The 23,888-nt window shown below is 38.3% G+C and overlaps 1 protein-coding gene across 1 annotated transcript in view; it reads left to right on the top strand.

Moving 5' to 3' along the window:
• Positions 1 to 3,605: 3,605 nt before the first annotated feature.
• The window catches only part of TRPA1 (transient receptor potential cation channel subfamily A member 1), a 28,951-nt gene continuing 8,668 nt past the window's right edge, over positions 3,606 to 23,888 (top strand). Inside the window, exons 1-17 of the mRNA XM_053466914.1 lie at positions 3,606 to 3,868; positions 6,344 to 6,506; positions 8,898 to 9,073; positions 10,137 to 10,244; positions 10,847 to 10,955; positions 11,041 to 11,186; positions 11,490 to 11,626; positions 13,182 to 13,230; positions 15,014 to 15,113; positions 17,755 to 17,855; positions 17,958 to 18,127; positions 19,208 to 19,372; positions 19,514 to 19,628; positions 20,727 to 20,893; positions 21,103 to 21,193; positions 21,694 to 21,753; positions 23,131 to 23,229. Of these exons, the coding sequence (XP_053322889.1) occupies positions 3,746 to 3,868; positions 6,344 to 6,506; positions 8,898 to 9,073; positions 10,137 to 10,244; positions 10,847 to 10,955; positions 11,041 to 11,186; positions 11,490 to 11,626; positions 13,182 to 13,230; positions 15,014 to 15,113; positions 17,755 to 17,855; positions 17,958 to 18,127; positions 19,208 to 19,372; positions 19,514 to 19,628; positions 20,727 to 20,893; positions 21,103 to 21,193; positions 21,694 to 21,753; positions 23,131 to 23,229 (2,079 nt within the window). The 5' untranslated portion in view covers positions 3,606 to 3,745. The remainder of the gene's footprint in view (positions 3,869 to 6,343; positions 6,507 to 8,897; positions 9,074 to 10,136; positions 10,245 to 10,846; positions 10,956 to 11,040; positions 11,187 to 11,489; positions 11,627 to 13,181; positions 13,231 to 15,013; positions 15,114 to 17,754; positions 17,856 to 17,957; positions 18,128 to 19,207; positions 19,373 to 19,513; positions 19,629 to 20,726; positions 20,894 to 21,102; positions 21,194 to 21,693; positions 21,754 to 23,130; positions 23,230 to 23,888) is intronic.

The following is a 23,888-nucleotide window of genomic DNA, read 5'->3' as shown; positions in this document are numbered from 1 at the left end:
TCTTGTATCTGACTTTGGTACTGTAAAGCATTGTGGTGAAAATGATTTTCTAGGGATAAGGCATATTACTCTTGGTGATGGTGAAAGGGTTGGTTGTTTAGAATACAGAAATGCTATTTACATTGACAGTAATTAACTCTTTCAGTGCCGACCAGGAATGGGATATGTGGTTGGCAGTGTGGACTTAATGTGTCAACCACTAATCCCATATCTGGTAGTACTCTGACCCCGCAATCGAGGAAATAAAACATTTTCTATGTGTAGTGGGGCTACTAACCAGCTATTGTGCTGATTGACAGCCTTTACACCATGGTAACAGCTACCAGCATACAGGAATAACTGATTCCCCATAACACGTAGGGATTAGACGTAGAAACACGAATGTATTTATGTACATATATATATATATATATATAAAGGGCAGGTGAGCTTTTTTAGACTAGAATCCCATGACTCTCATCCAGAATGCTGGCTATAGCAAGTGTAGTCCACAAAACTAGGTGTGCTAGAGAGAAAAGGGTACAAAAGGAGTGTCATACTTGAGTAAATCTGTATTTTCTCTCTCTAAATTGTATATAATTATGACATTTAACCTACCTGCCATTATGTGCCATTAACTGTCAGCTACATGGGATTTGTGTGCAGCCAACATGAATGTACAACCATATATAATGGATATATACATATACAGTGTACATTAAATGGCAAAACGACAAAAGTGAGCCTCCTCTAGTTTTTCCTCTAGTGAGGGAAAAAAAAGTGTTAACATTCTCTCTCCTGTAATCGGAATTACTGGCTTCTCATTGATGATTTTACTTTGGCTAAATTATCCACCACCACCACTTTATCTACAATAAATGCATTTGTCATTGTCAATGTCATTGTTACAATCAGGGCCAGACTTGCGATAATAAGGCAGCCCTGGCACTTTAAGGCCGATGGCCGCAAAATAACATAAGCACGGCGGGTGGCTGTATATGATAGGCCTAATGTTCCATTCTTGTGCTCACATAGCCGCTTGTGCCAAATTGCCAGTCAGGGCCTGATTACAATCTCTAGTTTGTGTTTTTTATATATATACGTAAGTTAAACATATAAAGCGGTATCATGATTTTATTAAAATAAATGTCAGTTCAATAAGGATAACTTTGGTGAGGCCATTGCAGCCACTTAATATGTGCAACCCCTTAGTGGGAAAAGCGAAGAGTCATATCTTCCCATCTTTACTACACTATTTTAGAACCGGTCAATTCTTTACCATGGCCCTGCTTTCTCACCTTTATTGGGCTTCTATATAATTCAAGCTTATGTTGTTCTTTGGAAATAGGTAACATGTTTATATGCTTTTAATCTAAACTTACTTTTAAAATTCCACAAAGTTGCCAAAGAGCTGTTAACACTAACAAAAGTATCTAATTCAGTATACTTTGCTAATGCTAGGAGGCTTATCTGAATAGCAAGGTGCCTGCATGCCATATATATATGTAACGCAATACAGTGTGAAAATTTATAAAATACTTACTATTATTATTTATTATTACTCAGCTTTACAAGTAAGACATTACATAATAAACACCTGAATGACAACGTGACAGAGAACGATGGGGTTATATTCCAACAGTTTGATGAATAAAACCCCGACTTATTCATTCTGTATTACCATTTGTCTTTCAAGACATGTTTATGTGTCCACATTGTGTCATTCAGCAGTCTCCTACCAACTTAGCTGACCTTCTTAATTGCGCAATACTCAGAACAATAGTGCAACAATGTCCTGAATGTTGACTTTTGGAAACTGTTCCCATTGATGTATTACAATAATATGCTGTTCTTGGCATGACCGAGAGCAGCACCCTCAGCCACTCAGTTTGCCTAATGGGAAAGGCTCTTTGGAGAGTCTCCACTGTGAAGTCAGGAGAGCACCGCAAGGAAGCTAGTGGTGGAGATTGGTGGGAATGCACAGGCACCTGTTCCCTCATCAAAACAGGCTTGGACCTTCTACCCCAGGGTTAGGCTCACGGATATGTCTTTGATCGCAAACATTAGAATGCACCATCTGATTGCCCCATATTCTGCTACCCTGTGATTCTGATGGAGTTCTTTTCCCCCTTGGTCGGATTATAGCCCATAACAGGGACAATTCAATTTCCCACCACTTTTTTATTTTAATATATATTTGTTTAATAAATGGAGATGTTAAGTCTTTTTTTCCCTCTTTTTTAATTTTTGCCCTATATTATGACCTTAATGTGCACCTATGGCTAACTGCCACTTCCACAAAGTTATATCTCCGAGAAATGAACTTTATGTCTGATTTTAAGACTTCTGATTCTCCAATATATAATGAAGGATACAGCTTGAAAGTGTGTATGTTACTAAATCGGGTATGTTTGGCAGACCTTCATTAGAAAGAGTGCCCAAATCTTGGGAAAGTAGAGTTTACTTCAAGATCTTCAAGCAACTTACATAAACGTAATACAAATTGTGCCATACATAGTTAACATAAAATTTATTAAAAATGTTACAACGTACACTTCTTGATATAAATAAAATGTATCTTGGTGCAAATATTTTAGTGCTGAACTGGTTATCGCTTTAACCCAACAAGTGCTTCTAAAAAACCGCAGCTGAAATATAAATTATAACAGCACTTTAACAGCGCTACTGAATCTGTTGGCGCTATATATAAAAAATGTAACCAGATACCCCTCTAGCTTGTCTCCAAATGTAAGGTATGTATGGTAACTGATTGTGGATTTATATTCCGTTATCTACGATTACGTCAGTCCACATTTGTGAAATTTTAATTATGTGCAGTAATGTTAATAAACCTTAGATGGCCATTTTTCACATTAAATAAACCAGGGATGATAAACCTTTTTTCATGTGCCTGATAATAAATAATTAGAAAACTCTTTAGCAGCAGATGTTCTCGTTGTCATCTTCAAAGGATCCACTGGAGCACCAAGAATCCTCCGTGGGTCTTCTGCACCCCAGGAGCCTATGCTACACCCCTGGGTAACCACATACCCCTTGTCTCCAGAACCAGATTCTCTTGTTATTTAAATAACTTTTCTGTAAAATGTCATGAAAGTGAAATGAGACATTTTCATTGATTCATTAATTTCACATATATATATAAATATTTAAGGAAGTCCCTGGCAACTTCATTGGTCAGTCTATAAAACTCCAAAGTTGCATTAAATCCCGTTAAATCTTGGATTCTCACAAGAATTACATCTGAAAGTCACCAAAATCACTAGATATCACTTTAAAGAGGAAGAAAGGTTAAGTCGAGGTAACAGTAATCCACGCACATCTGCTGAGGAGCCACAGCCACTCGCGACCTGTCTGTACTCGCTGGAGAAGCAGCCCACGCTGAAGGTTTTTTTTTCACTCCTTGGCATCTAGGCGTGGAATATCACGAGAGTCTTTCGCTTTTGGGGCAAGTGGCTCCACCCCACCCCGTTAGTTCACCCCATTTCCTACGTTTGAAAACAATCGCTAGCGAGTCCTGTGAGTTTCTAGCACTTAGCGGAAAGCATGTGGAGGGCGGAGGCGCCACCGGACAGCCCCCCGGGGAAAGGGGCCATCATCCCCCGCACATGGATGTTATTAATGTGCCGCTGTCCGGGCTGACCGCTTATCCAAGGGTCACAAGCGCAAGTCTAACTGCCTCTGCTCTGCGTGTCTTACAGCTGCTGCCGGCCGACAGACACCGTGGGTCCGACTGCAAGGAGAAGACATGAGGAAATCCATCCGGAGGATGTTTAACCCTTCGGGGGATAAGGGGGACAGTGAATACGATGGGGTGATCCTGCAGTCCGACACCAGCCTGCAGGAGGTGGAGCCGCAGCTCATATTCAAGGTATGGAGCAGGGGTGAGCCACATGTGCCAGCAGCCAGGTGCAGTGACCCTCCCCACGCATGGGACATGTTGGCCAGGTGGGCTACTAGCACCTTTAAGGAGCATGTTGTGACCCATTTACTGTGTGGTGCTAAAAGGGTTTGGGCACTGTAGTGATGTAAAAAGTGCATGTCTTTTCATACCCCTCCTTTGGCCAGTTCATATTTTGCAAATTGTTATGGTTTATTTATTATTATTATTATTATTATTTATTGGTTTATTTTATTAATTCCCCACAAGGTCGAAATGTGTTTTATCTTTATATATTTTAATATTCCTAATTAAACACATTCACTCCAATTACAAAGCCTGCCTTGCTACGTTTGTTAATAATCTATACACATACACACTACTGTGTGACGAAGTCTGCGGTGTATTTCTAATCTATTTCATGTTATTTTAATGGACAAAATTAGCTTTCCTTTCAAAACAAGGACATTTCTAAGTCCTACACCAGGTACTTGTTTGCTGCCCCTGCTACCAAGCCTAGTGTTTAGAAGTAGATGGCCTGTAACCTTAGGGCTCTGGGTCGTCCCTGGCCTGCTGATCACAGGAATAATTCTGCTTCTGTGGATATCCCCGCAACAAAAGAGAAAAGGTAGCTGATATTCTAATTCACCTTTTTTCAGTTGTGTTGCATTAGAAGTTAGAAAGGATGCATCAGCGGTCCAAAGATTACTTGAGGATAAAGTGTAAACATGGCCCTGCGTTGTTTAGAGATCAGAGATGAGATGCAACGACACTTTGGCTTGGAAAGACATAGTAGATGTTTCAGTTATGTGGAAATATGATTTAAATGCCAATACATTGACAGATAAATGTCCCATTGTTATTGCTAACAAACCATCCAACCAACAAGGAGTTGGTTATAAATCAAAGTATTAATTACTAAGATTCATATTCCTCAAGCTTTCATGAGTCAGATTGCAGACAATGTCCAGTTTTCAGGGCTTTAAGCAAAACAGATGTTTTTTGCCTAGTGATTAACCCCCCATACAGATTTGTACAGCCAAAATGCAGTTGCCCTGAGGCTGAGGTGGGCCACAGGGCTAGGAAATGTGTAGATGTACATAAAGGGGATAGAGTACTAGGAAAAAACACACAGACTGTTAAAAAGACAAGTGGTGGCCTGTCCGTTCACTGACTGAGTAGCTGCAAGAAAAGGGGGTAATCATAACACACTGCATTACACACAAAGTAGCCGGAGACGAAAACAAGATTATTATTATCTTTTATTTAAAACAATTTACGCAGCGCTTTATACAATACATATATTCAAGGGGTATGACAAGACTAGAATTGGCAGACTAAGACAGAGCGATACATTAGGTGAAGAGAGCCCGGCTCCGCAAGCTTACAATCTTAAGCTTCTGAGATAATTAGTTTTCAATAAGAGTATGGTGAGATTAAACAGCTGGAACATTGATAATGCACAAGAGACCTTCAACTGCTCAATAATAAGAAATCAAGATAATTGGACTGGTTAGTCTGTGAGATTTAAAACAAATCTGAGTGAGTGAAACCCACCAAGTAGTCTATGACTCATTGCCAGCCCTTTGGGACAACACGATTATGATGGTAAAAACACATATTACAAATAATAAATGCAGGGTTGCATAAAAATCATTGCTGATTCATTTAAATCCCTAGTTAAAAAAAACCTCCTGCTCACCCAAGCTTCAAAGCGTGCAGAAACACAAAAATAACTTATTTTGCAAACATCATACCATGCATTACAATCGCACATAACTTGATAGTCCATTAACTGCTCTGTAATAAAATAGCGCATTTCATGTATTACCAAGGGCACTTGGGATGTGTGCTGTAGAGCTGTATTAGAATCCTACCTGTCCACATTATACTGAAATACATTTTAAGTGTCAGGTGACCAATGGTTTAAAAATGTAATATATGCTTTTTTTTATACCTTGTGTCTACCTTAATATGCAGGTAGGGGTTGTCCCATTATGGGGGGAGAGGACGACTTGGACACAAACGTGTGTTCTCCTATTCCTTGCAACTGGCCTAAACACTCGTAGACTCTAAGTGTGATAAATCTTCATACAGATTGTCTGAAAGTGGGAGATCACAGATCAACCTACTACCTCAATGAGATGTAAGGTGGCCCCTAGGGCACATCTAAATGTTACTTGTTGTTTACCACAACCTATAAAGTGCTTCCCCACATTATAGACAATGTTGAGACTTGAGTTTTAGAGCAAAGAGTATTTAAAGGACTCTCTGCATTGATATTAGAGTGGAAAAGATGTTGTAGCATTTCGATTTTTTTTGAGATGGGGATTCTTTTGCACTTATCTGACTGCTTGCCATCCCAAAATTTAGATTATAGGACACAAATATTGTGGTCTAAAATAGGGCTAAAGTTTAAAGAGTTGAATAGGCTCCAGATGTACTGTAATTTTTTTTTTGATCTAGTTTATTGCAGAAGGCAATGTTTGCAGTGTTCGGAGCTTTATACTGAAAACTCCTGCAAGTCTGACTGTCAGAGATGACTCTGATGCCACGCCACTCCACCACGCTGCGAAGCACGGTTTCTTAGAACTGATGTTGATGATTATCAATGAATCTACTGATGACGGTAATGCATTCAAACGCTAAATAATAATACACACAGAGCGACCAATTTTATTGTTGTATTTTGTTATTTGCCGTTGACATTGAAAATGTATATCTGCTATAAAAGTGCATCAAATAAAACATTTGAAGATTAAAAGGGAGCTACTTTAAGGAGCTAGAAATGTCCAATGCCCAAGCCTATGTGCTGTCAGATGTATAGATGCAAATGTAGTGCATGTATAAGATGCAATAGTTTTCATACTGCAGTGAACTACTTTATTGGTGCCATGCAATCAATAAGGAAATCTGATTTGCTTCCCTGACATTTATTTCATTGAAAACCTTGCTTGTTTATTAATGCAGCTATTGTCTGTAGCCAAGAGTGCTGGATCTGGATGCTCGTATATGCACTCTTTGTAACTGCAGAAAGTGAAACAGGTGATGTAGGTCCCAGGGCCGGCCCAAGGCAAAATGCCGCCTGGGGCGAATTGTAAAATGCTGCCCCCCCCCTTATCTACCCTTCCTCTCCCTCCGTCCCTGCCACCCCCCCCCCATTATCTACCCTTCCTCCCCCCCCCTTGTACTTACCTTTCAGCAGTCCTGCGGCGAGTCTCCCTGTTTGGTCTCGGTGCCGGCTTGTAATGCTGAGCGCCGGAAATTTTCCGGCACTCAGCATTACAAGCCGGCACCGAGACCGAACAGGGAGACTCGCCGCAGAGGAGAGAGAGAGGGGTGCCGAGCGGGTACTCACAGCTTGGTAAGCGAAAACCTCTCAGCGCCCCTTTCTCTCTCTTTTGCTTTAAAAAAAAAAAAAAAAAAAAATTTCAAAACAAATATCCAAAATGAACAAAGCAGAAAACATTAAAAGATTGTAACTGTCTGTGAACAAACATAACCCTAAAATGGAAAATGAAAAACTAAGTACACTCTGACTGCTTCCATAGGAATTAAGATGCTAAGTAGCAGACAGGTGCTGCTAATCAAATCCCCTTGATTAATTGATCATCAGTAAGTGTGACCATCTCTATAAAAGCTGATGTTTTTGTAATTTGCTGGCCTGGAGAATTCAGGTGTGTGTTAACACCATGCAAGGAGGAAAGACATCAGCAATGATCTTAGAGAAGCAATTGTTGCTGCCAACCAATCTGGGAAGGGTTATAAGGCCATTTCCAAACAATTTAAAGTCCATCATTCAGGTGGAAAGAATTCAAGACAGTTGCCAATCTTCCCAGGAGTAGATGTCCCAGCAAATTCACCCCAAGGTCAGACCGTGCAATGCTCAGGGAAATTGCAAAAAACCCAAGTGTTACATCTCAGACTGACCTGGCCTGAGTTTGGTAATAATGCACAGCGCCACGTTTGGTGAAAATCAAACACAGCATATCAGCACAAACACCCCATACCAACTGTCAAGCACTGCGGTGGAGTTGTGATTTGGGAATGATCCCACACACACCAGCTAATCTATAACAGAATGTCTAATAAAGGAGAGAATCAAAGTGTTGCAATGGCCCAGTCAGGGTCCATACCTCAACCCGATGGAAATGCTGTGGCAGGTCCTTAAGAGAACTGTACATAAACGTTGTAAAGAAGAGTGGGCCAGAATTCCTCCACAACGATGTAAAAGACTGATTAAAGTCATACAAGAAATGATTAATTTGAGTTATTGCTGCTAAAGGTGGTTCTACAATCTATTAAATCATAAGGTGTACTTAGTTTTTTCACACATCGCTTCTCCATTTTGGCTTTATTTTTGTTGAATAAATAATGCACGATATAATATGTGATGTGTTGTTGTTCATCTGAGGTTGTAGACCTGCTAAGGGACAGATGATTGTTATTATGTCTTGATATATAAACCATAGAATTGTGGTGTACTTTCTCTTTCACACGACAGTACATTTCTAAGCAATAATTATTTATAAAATTTGTAAATAGATTTCAGAAAAAGTTGCGTTTACTGTTTATTAAAATGATTCAGACCTTTATCTAGGGTTATAGTGACTACATTACTACATTATAGGGTTATAGTAAACTACATTACTGTTGCTCCCCTCCTAACCCATTTTTTTTGCTAATGTAGGAAAAAATCTCATCACTCTCAGGTACCTAGTTGGTCTTTATGGCAGCGCTGGCCTTTTGTGAAGTCAAGATGCCTGCTCTTTTGCTTTTTTTATTTATGACTTAATCCATATTGTGGTATTCGTACCACTATATTTGCATTTCCATGACAATAAACAGTAGCTTTAGCCTGAATGCAAGTCCTTACTCTGCTTTGCAACCGCCTCAAAAGAATGCCTCTGGAGTAACAATCCGTAAGCATCAGACAGTAAATACACCAGTTTGTGTATATCCACCAAAAAGTGTTGCATGTTGGTTATCGTAAAAAGTTTTTTTTCTGCATTCCTTTTAGTGATCAATGCCGTAGATTGTACCGGAAACACGCCACTCCATTGGGCCGTACAGAAAAATAAAATTGACAGTGCTAAAATACTCCTGTCCAGAGGAGCTGACCCAAACGTGTGCAACTTCTACAAACTATCACCACTGCACTTGGCTATCCAGTTACATTATAACGCCATTGTTGAGGTAACCACGAAATCATCCCTGCACAAAGTAATACATGATCTTTTCCTTGGTATTTACTGTCGGCAGTGACAAACTGCATGCATCGTGTTTTTATGTGATGCTGGATCACATTGAAGCCATAAAGAAACTGTGTCTAACTACATTTTGTATAAATCTATTAGAGCACATAGCGAAATACAACAGTATATTTATAGTAAAGTATATTAACAACCTACGCATCATGGTAAGTTTTGAGATTGCTGGTTGAATTTGGACATATTAGCCTATTCAGTCTGTCCACTTTTCTGGGCATTAGTCTTGTATTATGGTCACTATAGCCTTATGTATTTCAGCAACCTCTTAGTTGAACTTGGAATACTTTTCCACCTATTAACCGCAGTCCTTGTTCCTTGATTAAATATAAATCATGTGACCATCGAGTTTTAGTCTACAGTTCTGACATTTTTCTTCTTGCATAATCACTTAATACTTTTTTTCTGCAAATGACATAGACAAGTAGCTGTTATATTGCATTTTATGTTTAAATATATCTGAATAGCTGAAACGTTATAGAACAATGCAGGCAAATACTGTAAAGTGCTTAGCAACTAGCTAGTTGACCATGATCTAAGCATCTCAAATCGCAAAATTACATTTTTTAAAGACCAGATTGCAATATTAAATTAAAGCCTTCTTCCTGATTATTGTAAATTAGTGAATGAGCCAGGATCCCCGGCCATATACATATACAGTGTGACATGGTCAACAATTTGACATTGTACTATCTTATTGTGAATTACTTAACTTAAATATATGACAATAGAGCAAACGTCTTCACGGGGAAAAGTCATTTAGCATACACACTTGTTTCAAGTATACAAAATAAAGGAGCAGTGAGCCTAATCACCATGGTTAATAAATGTATCATTTGGATAAGATTGTTTCAAAGCAGTCTGATTATACATTTTTTGATCATGTCTAAAAACGCGCTCCCTTCTACTGATATATTTGTTACTCAGTAATCTCAAAATTGGTTTAGAAATAATATGTCCGTGTGTAATGATTGAGTTATGTTCTTGTCTAGGTATTGATTCTTCATCCTGCTACAAATATTGATCTTGAAGGGGATCTTGGGAATACACCAATAATGCTAGCATGCTACAAGGACAACCATGAAGCTTTGCTGTTACTAGTAAGTTTACATATGGCTGGTTACCTATAATGTGAAGGAATGATGAAGAAATCTTAGGGAATTATAGAATTAAAATTAAAAGTAAAAAATTACATGAAAGTGCTGCACCCAAAATAACTTTTTATTAACTCAAATATTTCAGTGCAACAGTACTCATTTTGTTCTTCAATAAAATGTGTTTATACATTAAAGCAGGTGTTTCACTGTGCTGCATGAAGGGCCATGCCTGAAAGATTTCTCCTGAAAGAAGGACTTAAAAGGCCCTTCATAGTCCATAATGTATATTTCAGTTGGTCAGGGACAAAAAAAACCAAAAACCTGACTTAACATCATACGACCAACCAAGGAGAAACTCGCTGAGGATGGCCCTTCATGATGGATAGTGAAATTGAGTTGAAACTGCAGCTCTCCTGCAGACCCCTGCTTTAGTAAATAAACCCATTTTATCCATTAAATGAATAATGCAATCACAGAACAGATGAGGCTGAGGGGACATAATAAATGGAGATAAAATAAGAGGATTTGGTTGATAAATTGTGATTGAAGCTTCATTTCCTTAACTCCTCAATATCTTCTGTTTCATGTCTTCTTTTGTTCTATAGATAAGTCACGGGGCAAAGCTGTGTAAGAGAAATAAGCTGGGATTCTATCCGGTCCACATGGCTGCATTCTCGGGGTCTTTAAAATGCTTGGACATTGTTTTGAAGACAGGTAGCTCTGTTCAGGATTAACGTAAACGCTTTCATTACTTCAGCTGTACAATGTTATAGTGACTTCGTATATGTACTTATTTCAGCGGAAAAGATGGGATACTGCATCGAGGAGAATGTGAACTACACAGATAACGAAAAAAGTAGCCCTCTCCACATTGCTGTTCAAAATGGAGGATTAGAAATTGTGAAAGCATTGGTTTCATACGGTGCTAAAGTTGATCTTAAACAGGTAGTTGCTATTAAACTTGAAATGGATCATTCGTGTATTTAAAAAAAAAAAAAAAAAGATCAAAAGGTTAAACAATAGACAATTTTTCACAGCCTCCTTTGCTCATTTACCATAGGTGCCAATATTAATGGAGGGCAACATATACGTATGTGTGTGTGTATGTGTGTGTATATATATATATATACATTAAACTAATAATTAACAAAATAATAGTAAACAAAAACATATAAAAACATAAATATCAATTTGGTTAAAAATTAGGGAAATTATTGTATAATAATTTATTTTTATACATTTTTGCAGAATGACAATGCCACCGCACTTCATTTCGCTGCGACACAAGGAGCAACTCAGATTGTCAAGTTCATGATTTCATCCTATACAGGAGATAAGAAAATTGTTGATCTGCCTGATGGAAACAATGAGACTCCGCTTCATAAGTAAGATGGGAAATGTTCTTTTGCACCATATTTCCTCCTCAGTGACATACACTAATTATTAATATATCCAGACTCCATCATGATAAATGTTACTAAGATCGTAAACCGATCTTACCAGATGCCCTTGACTCTGCTTATTGTTAAAAAATAGTGAATTAGTGGAGAGCTGTTATTTGATTTAACTGGTAATTAATCATTTTAATTCAAAATTTGATTTAGATATGGCATTGTGCTGTTTATTTGCTTATTTACTTACAAATGAGACCACATACAAATCTAGTCCTCACAATTCCACGATTTAGTAAATAGCAAGACGTGAAACTTATGCAACAGAGATGTGTTTATTATATATTTATTATAAACATACAATGTTTAATGTGTAAAGACTTCAGAACATCTGTTCTCCAGTATTGCTCTTTAGTTGTCAAGTTTTGCATCTTCCTTTTGTTAAAACATAGATGTTTTTTAAACTTCGGTAGTAGATTCTCATGCTTTTCATTCTCTCCCACGTGTAGTTACCGTATCCCGTCACCATCTTATCTCCTGTTTGCTCTTTAGGTGTATCCCAGTACTGTCAGGTGGTTCTCCTTGCAAGGTGATGACATATTAACCTTCCCCAAGATAAAATACCCAAGCGTATAACTTCTCAGAATAAATGCACGCACAAGCAGCATACAGCATTTTGTGTCTGTATGAAGGTTCTACCTCATCCACTGCTTGTTCTGTTTTTCTTATTTAAATAATGACATCATTAATGATTACCCGACACATATGATTCATCCGTGATACAAAAATTAAAAATGAAGTTGGAAGGCAGGTTGGCTTTTTACCGGTGTACCATACAGGGGAGGGCTAGCCCAGGGGCGTGTGCAGGTCAGACTGGCCCTTTGGGAACAATTAAGGACCTGCATGGGGAGGCACTAATGCAAGGTTACCTGACCCCACGGTGAAAGCAAGGCTGCTGGCACAGTGTGCGATTAGCCAGGAGAAAGCTGCCAGTGAGGTGGGGGGGGGGCACTACGAGAGGGTAAGGAATGGAGTATGTATGAGTGTATGTTAGAATGAGAATGTATGTATAAGTATGTGTGTTAACATGAACATGTAAGTTCATGTAGGTGTGTGAGCATCAATGTGTATGGCTAGGTATGAATATGTATGTGTAAGCGTTTATGTGTGTGAATGAGTATGAATCTGTGTTCGTGTGTTAGCATGAGTGTGTGTTAGTGAGTATAGATAGAAACATAGAATTTGACGACGATAAGAACCATCCGGCCCATCTAGCCTGCCCGTTTTCCTGATGTAAGGGGTTTTAAACCCCCTATGCGGTCAGATCCTATAGTAAGGAAAGCTTTATGTTTATCCCTTGTGTGTTTAAATTCTCTCACTGTATTATCCTCTACCAGTAGATTACATTCTAATTCATTTTATTATAACAATGCTGTATATGGATTGTTAATATTTACTTTCAGCTACAAAGACACACCTGGTAATATAAGAGGAAGGAAAAAATGTTTTCTTGCTCAGTAATGTTTTGTTCATTTTCATATCTTCACAGATCTGCTTTGTTTGATCATGTTGAACTGGCACAGTATCTGATATCAATGGTAAATATCATTTTAAATTACGATACCAAGTGTTTACCTTGTAGGAGCAAAAAGCACAGACCTCCTTTACTGCTCCTTCATGGGTAAGGTGGGTGGTGGGTTCCCCCAGGCTCTGCTCCTTTTTTGCCTCTGGTCCTGGCCCTCCTCACCCCTCCCCACGCCCTCCCAACAAAGTCGCGTTAAAAGCTTGCACATCGTTATTGTATGATGCATTTGTCAAAATGTTATCTGACAAGACAACTTGATTCTACGTAGGATCCGGATGCCTGATTTTTTTCCCCCCATACCGAATAGAGCCCTTGGTTTCAGAACAATTTTTCTAATTAAGTTTTACGATATGTACTTTAGTTTTATTATCCACCCAATCTGGCCTTAACCGCCTTGTTTTTATTAAATTATGGCAGGCAAAAATCAGTAAGTGCATCATATAACCATATAGCTTCTGCATTTATCTTTTTTCAAGAAATGCCTAGAAATTAAACATGTGTATCTTTAATACTATTATTATCTATATATTTATCTTTCAATCCTACTTGGGGCACATCTCTGAGTAGCTAGAAAAAGGAGAAATTGTCTTTTTACTAATAAAGTTTGATATATTTTTGTGAAAAGTTTGCAGTAACAGTCACACACTGTTCTGAGATTTATCTGTAACCTAGTGCCATTTGTTTCAGTAACTAATCATTAAAAATCTTTATCTTGGTATACACAAATATGTATTAATGGTACACTCACGTGATCTGTGCTCCTGAATTACCATATGTTTATTTTGGCTACTGCACCTTTAATAGCTGAACATACTATGTGACCGATCCAGCTTCATATGCACTAGGCTGTTAATTATTATAGAATTAAGGTCTGGCTCAAGGGTGTGAATGTTTTTCTTTTGTAAACCCGTTAAGCTGTAACATGTGTCCTTACATTTATGTAATATAATATGACTTCATTCCGTTCCCTAGCTTGGTATCCTAACCAAAGCAATGCTGTAGTGTACATATTTCATCTATTTTGCTTAATTTCCAGTGAAAATTGGAGCAGTCAATGAACATGAAACATACTGCTGATTGCATATTGTTCAACATTTGACCGCTTTTGCGGGCCGTAGGGTTCATGGACCAGTTGGAGAGACCCTCTGATCTCCTCTGAACACCCCATGGAGTTGTTCAATAGCTGCAAGCGCACAGACCTCTTTTGGTGCCTTGCCCCTTCTTGCCTCTTTTCTTGGCCCACCTCACCTCTACCCACACCCTCCCAACAAAGGTGCCCAGATTTGTACGCCTGCAATGTTGGGGAGTATGCCATACCAACAAAGTTATTCTTCCCGCTGACTTGACAGTTTCATTGATCGCATTAGAATTGGTCCTTCTAAGTCATTCCTAATGTTTCAGCAGATTGTATCTCATCTGCTCCATTGTTGGCACAGGAATATAATGCCCACTAGCCAGAAAGCGGTGGACAGCTATCCATGCTCTTTTCTTTACACTGCGGTACAGAGATTTTTAACATGGCCAGTTCAATGTTTGTGCTCCTGTCTCTGTTTCAGGCTAGTAGATTCCTACTTCCTTTATGCCGCTAGTTTAAGTGACCCTATTGCTCAGTAAGTCACCACAGTGAATAAACTGCTAAATATTTGACTTACAAAGTGCACAGTAGCTTCAGTGCTTTACAAAACTAAATAGTCCATTAGAAATCGTACATCTTTCCTTTTAGATACTGAAGACTAATTGCTGGCTCCACGTGCTTTATCTATTTTCTGCACATAATATACTTGTTTTATTTACAGGGAGCAAATATTGACGCTGAAGATGATGAGATGCGTACACCTCTTCTATTAGCCACTTCATGTTCTGCTTGGAATATTGTCAATCTGCTGCTTTGCAAAGGTAAAGCCAAATGATTTTCATTACGAGGGTCGAACTTTGATTTCATTGTTTTTTAAAAGCTATACTTAATCTCTTGACTTATCTTTTATATATTTTTTCCATTTACCACTCTATTCGTGACTCATTCATTATACAGTATATCTGATCTGCCACCCCTTTTAATACCCCTTTGTCCTTTATAGAGCTCTCAGGGACATATTATCAAATGATAAGGACACTCCGGCACTTTAATTCATGTAATAGCTCAATTGTCCATTTAGATTTTCGTGGTGTCCCCATATGCGATTGCCCCTTCCCTGTCCCCTGCTATTTGCCGTGTGGGAGACATGTTCAGCCGAGCAAACCTCATGCCCTGTGATATACTTTAGCCCCAGCACTGACTCTGCAAGCATTGCGGAGGTATGTAACAGAGACCCTCTGTGAGTATGCGCAGAAACTGCTCCCTTTGATTTCAGTGGGAGAGCTTTTCTACCACTAATTTGCCGTTCCAAGCAGTGGCGCAAATGATCAGAGCGCATAGGAGGTGTTCCAATGCAGCTCTCTTAAAAGTTTAATGAATGCACATTTAAATTAGAAAAATAAACATCATGTAAACGTTTTAATATATTCCAGTCTTATTAACTCTCTAACGCAAACACAGCTATCAATGAAATTGTTTTCTGTCTTTGGAAAACAAGCATATCGACTTCCCACTGCTGATAGCTAATCAGACACATGAAAGAGCACAGTATTAAAAGTGGACCTGTTAATGAGGTCAGTCTTAAAGATATTTTAACATTTATTGTTTTATATAACCCCATCGGATTCCGCAGTGCTGTACAAACAGTAGACAGGAGATAACAATTAGTATATAACATAACAAGATTACATATAGAAACAACAGGTGAGGAGGGCCCTGGGAGGAGGGGTGTTTAACTCCAGGATCGAGTAAAGAGTTGGAGTCGAGAAACTTAGACAATTCTTATAAGAAACTCGGAGGCGAGAGGAAGTAGAGAGATTAGATGGTAGTTGGACAGATCAGTTGGGTCCAGGGAAGGCTTTTTCAAGATAGGAGTTATGGTAGCATGCTTGAAGGAAGATGAGACAGATCCTGAAGAAAGGGAAAGGTTGAAGATAGGAGCTAGTGTAGGGACCAAGGCAGATGACAGAGATTGGGTAGAGTGAGAAGGGATTGGCTAAAAGGGACATGTGGTTGGCCAAGAGGAATGAAGAAGAGCATGAACATCATTTTCTGTGACAGGAGAGAATTGGTTAAATGTAGAGAAGAGTTTAGTGAATACAAGAGTAAGGAGTCAAGGGGAGGGGACGTGCAGTATAGAGTATAGAGGGACAGTGCTGATATTTCATATCTGAGAGTTTACATTTTATTATTGAAGGTTAGTGGAAGGGGTAGTTGTGATAGGGCGAAGAACGGAATTAAAGATAGTGAAGAGACGTTTAGGGTTACGAGACAAAGAGGAGATAAGGGAGGTGAAGTAGGTTGTGACAGCAGAATAGTAGCAGAATAGCATGAATCTGTAATGCAAGAAGTCAGTCACAGAATGGGAATAGCGTCATAAGTGACGGGTTACTGTTGTGTGCCAGGGTTGAACGTGAGGGTTGAGAGGAGTAAGTAGTGGATGGGGTTACATTGTCAAGAGCAGTTGTGCAGTTGTAGGCAGCAAGGTTAGGACATGACATGTTTGAGATGGGAGAGAGGAAAGGGAGTAAATTGGTTGATAATTTCTTATGACTGAAAAAGCTAAGGTCTCTGGTTAGGCAAGGTTTCTTTGGAGAGGAGTAGGAGGCAATGTGAGAGCAGGATAGGAAGTGGCGGTCAAAGAGGGGTAAAAGGTAATTAGAGAAGTTTTGAGAAAAAGCACATGCTAGAGTAAATAAGGTCCAGGGTATGGCCATCATTATGAGCAGGGGAGTTAATCTGCTGTGTGAGATCAAAAGAGGAGGTGATGGCAAGAAATTTACAGTCAAAAGATTTAGACTGAGCTTTATTATAGTACGACTACATGGTATAGCAATTGAGAAATGCGTTTTGCCTTCTATCTCTTTTAATTCATTTTTTTCCTACAGTTCTGTAATGGAGGCAGCCTCATAGCAACTCAACTGCTTCATGTCATATCATGGATCCTTAAGCATGAGCAGATGCAAAAATATATATTATTACTACGGGAGTACCTAAAAGGGTATTCCAATCAACTTTTTAAACTAGTATTGTATTGTATTAAAAACAAGATTTTAACAATATTGGTTTTTTTCTTACTTAATGTTTAGACAGTTCCATTTCTTATGAGTAACTTATCTTGGTCTACCAGACAAACACACAGGCTTCTTATTATACTGCCTTGTGGTAAACAATTGAATGTCTTGGTTTTAATTTCCCAGTGGGACCCTCTTACCCATGAAGATCTATGCAGGAACAGACTTCATCAGCATTGCCATAGGGAATCAGCTCAGCGTGGTGTCTAAGCAGGGAAAGTTTCCCAAAATATCATGACTGACAACAATAGCAGCGTCCAAGTCTGCCGATAAAGAGAGTTTATTTGAGCAAAATGAAATATCATTACTGTATAGAATGCTGTATTTAACGCTCAAAGGAAAATGTTTTGCCTTGCTATATAATATTGCATGTAATATTTTATTTTAGGTGCAAATGTAAAGCTTACTGATAACTATGGAAGGAACTTCCTGCATTTGGCAGTACTACAGCCAGGAGGCCTGAAAAACATTAATAATGAATGTCTCCAGGTACGTCATATATATGTTTAAATTAATTTGAACCTTATGGGCTATCATTTATTGTACATTTTATATAACATATTTGCTTTGATTTCTATTTATCCGAATCAGATGGAGAACATAAAGGCACTAGTAAGTGATGAAGACTCCGAAGGCTGCACCCCACTCCACTACGCTTGCCGTCAGGGCGTTCCAAACTCCATCAATAATCTGCTTGGTCTCAATGTTTCTCTTTATTCAAAAAGCAAAAATAAAAGATCAGCGCTGCACTTTGCTGCATGGTAAGGGTTTACATTTAATTGGGGGCCCAAAAGTAACAATTCATACTTGAATGTAACCCAAATTTGGTAATCCCCTGTACTTTGTTTCTGTACCAGTATGCTTCCTACAACACACCTATTCCATGTTACCTTGACATAGCAGGTTTAGCATATTGTATTTTGATGATGGTTTTAGTACCCCACCAATGCTACTCTATTATATTTCTTTTATTGCCCCCTGCCCATATATTTTATTTCCGCTGTCTCCAAACCATTGTGACATTAGGGCCTTTGTCACTAAGAATACAGAATCTCTCTTCTGACAATTTTGGGGTTATTCACTAAAATATGTTTAAGGAAAGCATTTACGTGACCCAATCTTGCAGTTGGATTTAATAGGGATACTGGTAATGCAAAAAAAAAAAAACAGGGAAAGTTACCAATATTTCCCCTTGAATAAATTGGTAGTTTAAGTCAATGAAGACAGTCCAGCAATGTTTGAAATATCTGAATTGTTTATTTAAATAGCTCAGTGTTCAAACTTGAACTGGCTCTAAGGTATTTATGAAAGAGCGGTCCAAAAAGTTCCTTCAAATAAATGATAGATATGGGTCTAGGTATAATTGTCAATTAAATCAGGAGACCGCTAATAAACATTATTCCACCCTGTATTTTCCCATTTTTGTAAGTTATTTTTCTCCTTTGGTGGAAGCTGATTGGCTCTAGCAGCCTTTATAAAGGTAGGTTCAGAACAAGAGGTAGGTCGTTGAGACAGGATTTCTTGTGTTATGCTAGTTTTGTTGTAGATCTCAGCGTTGCTAATGGGAAATACTCTTTAAACAACTGCGCTGAAAGGAAACCAAACAAACCTAAATCATTGACTGTTTTAATAGGTTTATTTTAAGTTACTAAAGGCCGAGTTGGTGGTGGTCACAAAAATAGGTAACACTGGGCTCTGGGGTCCATACGATTTGAATTACAATGAATGTTCATTTGGGACATCCAATTGTATTGAATAAAAATATTATTTTATATTAGAAACACTTAAATAAAATAAATAGTTTTTGAATGGCGTAACACCCTTTCCATGTGTCTTTGAAGTTATGGCCGTATTAACACCTGCCAGAGACTTCTAAGGTTTGTGTCTGATACGCGACTTCTCAATGACGGAGATGAGAAAGGCATGACACCTCTTCATTTGGCTGCAGAAAGTGGACATGAAAAAATAGTTTTTCTTCTGCTGAAAAGGGGAGCCCTTCTTTTAAGGTAAAAAATGGACTTTAGGCAATAGTTATGTTGCTTTTCCATGTTGCATGTTCCATGTTGAATTTGATGAATTTGTGCTTTGTAAAAGGATAGCCGCCCGACCACATTTAACATCAACCATACTTTGCTCCTCCTGTTAAGTGACCACCGCGGCTGGACAGCTCTGCACTATGCTGCGTTTGGTGGCTATACCCGCACAATCAAAGTACTTCTGGATACTTCTATTGGTCTAATTGACAAAGCAGACAAGGAAAAGGTATGTTTTAAGCAATACGTTCACCCCTACCAACAGTGTATTATTGAACAACTGCATTTTACTTCCCTTTACTTTAGGCTTTTTTCTATTTATAAAACGCATCTGCAGAAGCACATATTACTAGTGATCATTCCACGTTCTTGGTCTGGAGCTAAACAGAGCAGAGCTAGTTTCAAGAATGCAGATATTTGTTCAGGGTTATGTGTCTTGATCCAACATGTTGCTGGAAGCCTCCAATTTGGCACACTTAAATAATTTGTCTAATGCAGCATTAACTTATTCACCCCTGGCGGAGAGTACTGGATTAAGTGCCATCAAACATGTTTCCACGGCACAATTCAACATACGTGGCCTGTTTTCTGAACAAGTTTTATGTTTGGAAAAAATACGTACAGAACTGTGAGTTCATCCAGTCAACTTTTACAAATTCTTCCATTTACAGCAATTGCCCATGTGCTACCCTGACACTGCAGTTCTAATTATGGTTAATTAAGCGTAGCACAGAATAAATAGACGACATCGATGCAAGACCATACACAATGGATGGAAGGTGGAAGAGAGGATTTGATCTGAAAGAGTGGATAAAAGTTCAGGAAGACTAAGGGATCTCAGTATGTATAGTTTGGAGGAAAAAAGGGATATGTGAGTTTAGCAAAGTACAGGAGCGGAAGCTTGTTGCAAAGGAGGATAATTGTTAGAACAAGAGGTCATAATCTAAAACTAGATGGTCAGAAGCTTAGATGTAACTTAAGGAAGTTTTACTTTACTGAGGGAGTGGTAGTTAAATGGACCATCCTCCCAGCACAAGCGATAGAGTGGTTAAGGAACTTAACCATACATGGGATAGCTATCCTGAATCTAAGACAAGACCAAGGACTGATTAAGGTCTTACATCAGGAAAAATGGGCAGACTAGATGGGCCAAAAGTTTTTTTTTTTATCTGCTGTCCAATTTTTTGTTTTTATATGTAAATGTTAACAACACCACCTACTAAATTTTTCAATGCGGGTTTGGAATTAAATATGCAGATGACCCGTGTAGAATACGCACATAATTTCTTTTGTTCATCCACTGAATGAATGAATTTTGCTCTATAAGAATACAGCGCTGCACCTGGCTGCACTAGAGGGCCACGCCAAGGCAGTGATCCTCCTCCTGGACAGTGGAGCGGCCATTACCATGAATATAAATGGGGCCTCTTTCATTCACGAAGCAATACGCCATGGAAGAAAAGATGTGGTTCAAGCTGCAATCCAGAGCGATAGGTAAGGAGTATGATACAAACAATAGGAGTAAGGTTTGAAAAGCAGGGAATGTCTGGAGTTGAATGCTTGGAGCTGTAGTCTGACAGCAGGAGGAAGGCATTGAGTGGTTGGAGCTATACGTAACATATAGGTTAAACATTAAATGTCTGCTGAATATTTTTGATGTCCCTGCAGTCTACTGCGATTGGTAACTTTTGCCTAATTTTCAGGTGGGAAGAAGTTTTATCTGAATTTTCCCTTGAGTCTAGCTATGAGTGCCCTATTATTGAAATGGTTTCTTATCTGCCAGAAAGTTTAAAAGTAGGTATCTTGCTATAAGTAGGTATCACATGTTTAAAAAAATATATATATATAACACATATATATATATATAAATATATACACACATCTATCTTACGTATAACCCTATGTGTTTTAAAGCTGGACAGCCAAAATTGTAAACTATATATCTGACTATATTTTGACTATATTCTTATAGATTTCCCAGAGAAGATATAAAGGCTATAGGTTTTTTTTTTAACTTTAATGCTTACATTTCCAATTGACCCTTGCTCAACATATGACACTCAACCAAGAATGCGAGAAAAAGTATAATAATTGTATTATGTGTCTCAAGTATTTCAGAGTGGTCTGCCAATTAAACTTCTTTAGATTATCTCTCTTATAGGTATAAGCCTTTATTTGTGAGATTGGTGTTCATGATAGACCAGTAGATAGAATTGCACAGTATTGTCAATTGAATTATAATATGTGGGGATGTTTTTTGGAATTAACATAACTGTGCTATAATTGTTTTAAAGACTCTTCTTGACAGATGCACGGTTGAGGCGAACGTTGACAAGAAAAGTTGTGATTTTTATGTAAGTTTTATCAAAAATGTATACCGCTTCATTGGTTTGTTTTTTGTAATAGTCTGACACTATCCTTAAAAGTAATAACTTATTACGTAAGATTTTTATTTTAATATTAAGTAAGACTGAAGTTTCAAGATATGTTTATAAAACACTTCAACCCACCAGTTATGGTAAAATAAGAAAGGGTAGAAAATAAAGTCAAGTACCTTGCTGTATGTATTATAGTATGGCGAGAGTTCTAAGATATTTCTATGCTTTGCCCAATGATGTAATGTTTTGTTTAAATGACACAACCCAAAACACCTCCACTCATTTCATAAAAAAAAATATTTAAGACAAATGAAATTAAAAATAGCATAGTTGTTTCTACCATAGTCTTGTAATGTACACTATTATTATTATAGGAGGAGCCAGAGTGGAGTATGGGAGGGGGAGGAGCCAGAGTGGTGTATGGGAGGAGGCAGAGTGGAGTATGGGAGGGGGAGGAGCCAAAGTGATGTATGGGAGGGGAGGAGGCAGAGTGGTATATGGGAGGGGGAGGAGGCAAAGTGATGTATGGGAGGGGAGGAGCCAAAGTGATGTATGGGAGGGGGGAGGAGGCAGAGTGGAGTATGAGAGGGGGAGGAGCCAGAGTGGTGTTTGGGAGGGGGAGGAGCCAGAGTGGTGTATGGGTGAGTTATAGTGGTGTATGGGGGGTATTATGAATTTTTAGGGCATATAGGGGGTATAAGGCATATGGATATTAGGCATATCAGGGGGCATAAAACAAATCTGGGGGTAAAAGGTATATCAGGGGGCTCAGTTGCATATCACTGGCATATAAGCAGTATAAGGCATATCAGGGGCACAGTGGCATATCAGGGGGCACAGTGGAATCTGGCATATAAGAGGTATAAGGCATATATGTGGGCAGAGTGGCAAGCTGGGGGTCTGATGTGCATAACTGGGGGCAGTTTGGTAAATAAAAAAATTTAAACAAGGCTTTTTTCTCAGTTTTTATTAAATATGAAAAATAGTTAACATATGAATTAATATTTACTAATAACTTTGTATTAAAACCTAGTTTGAGAAGCACTGTGTTTGGGTTCTTGTAGCTTTTATTATTATGTCAGTAAAATAAGAAGGTGAATAGAGAGAGGCCATTGCAATAAAGAGATGAAAGTGTAAATTGTACGTTTTTTATTGCAATTTTTCTTCAATTTAAAATAATGTATTTTTTTATCCGATTAATCGATTAATCGACAAAATAATCGGCCAACTAATCGATTATTAAAATAATCGTTAGTTGCAGCCCTAGATGATATTATAATTTACCTGGTATAGTATATTTTGTGTTTTTATGGTACTCGTGTATAAAATATCTTGTGTGTTGTAATGTTTCAGATTGAATATAACTTCAAATATCTCCAGTGCCCTCTCAGCTTCCAAAAAGCTAACAAGGCAAAGAAGGACGTGATTTTTGAACCTTTGACAACATTAAATGTGAGTTTTTTTGAATCGTATATGCTAAATAAGTATAGGGACAAATATTTTGAGTTTTCTTTAAAGGAACAGTTTGGTAACCCTGACACCTTACTATAGAAGAATGCATATTTAAGTGCTCTGCTGGTAACCCTAGCTCTCTGAGTACTTTAATATGTATTCTTCCAAAATAAAAAAAAATAATCATTTACCTGACACAGAAGTGATAGCCATGCTGATAATGTTAAATGTAGCCATTTATTAAACTCCAGCTGATGGATTCAGGGAACTACGGTACTGTGAAAAAGTATTTGCACCCTCCAGATTTCTTCTATTTCTGCTTATTTGTCACATTTAAATGTTTAAGATCATCCAACTAGTTTTAATATAAAACAACGTAATTAAACATGATGCAATTCCATTTATTAAAGGTAAGAGCCCCTAAAACCAATAACTGGATGTGCCACAACAAACTTTTGCGATAATTGGCAATGAGTCCTCTACATTGCTGCGGAGGAATTATGGCTCACCCTTGTTTGCAGAATTGTTTTAATTCACGTTAGAGTGTTTTCAAGTATGAACTGGCTTTTTAGGATCATGTCACAGCATCTCAATCTGATTCAAGTCAGAACACTGACTAGGCCACTCCAAAACCTTCATTTCTTTTTTGAGCCACTTAG

The sequence above is a fragment of the Spea bombifrons genome, chromosome 5 (genome assembly GCF_027358695.1).
Source record: "Spea bombifrons isolate aSpeBom1 chromosome 5, aSpeBom1.2.pri, whole genome shotgun sequence".
NCBI classification, from domain to species: domain Eukaryota; kingdom Metazoa; phylum Chordata; class Amphibia; order Anura; family Pelobatidae; genus Spea; species Spea bombifrons.
Note: the sequence above shows the minus strand (reverse complement) of the source record. Positions and strands in the feature narration are given on the sequence as shown.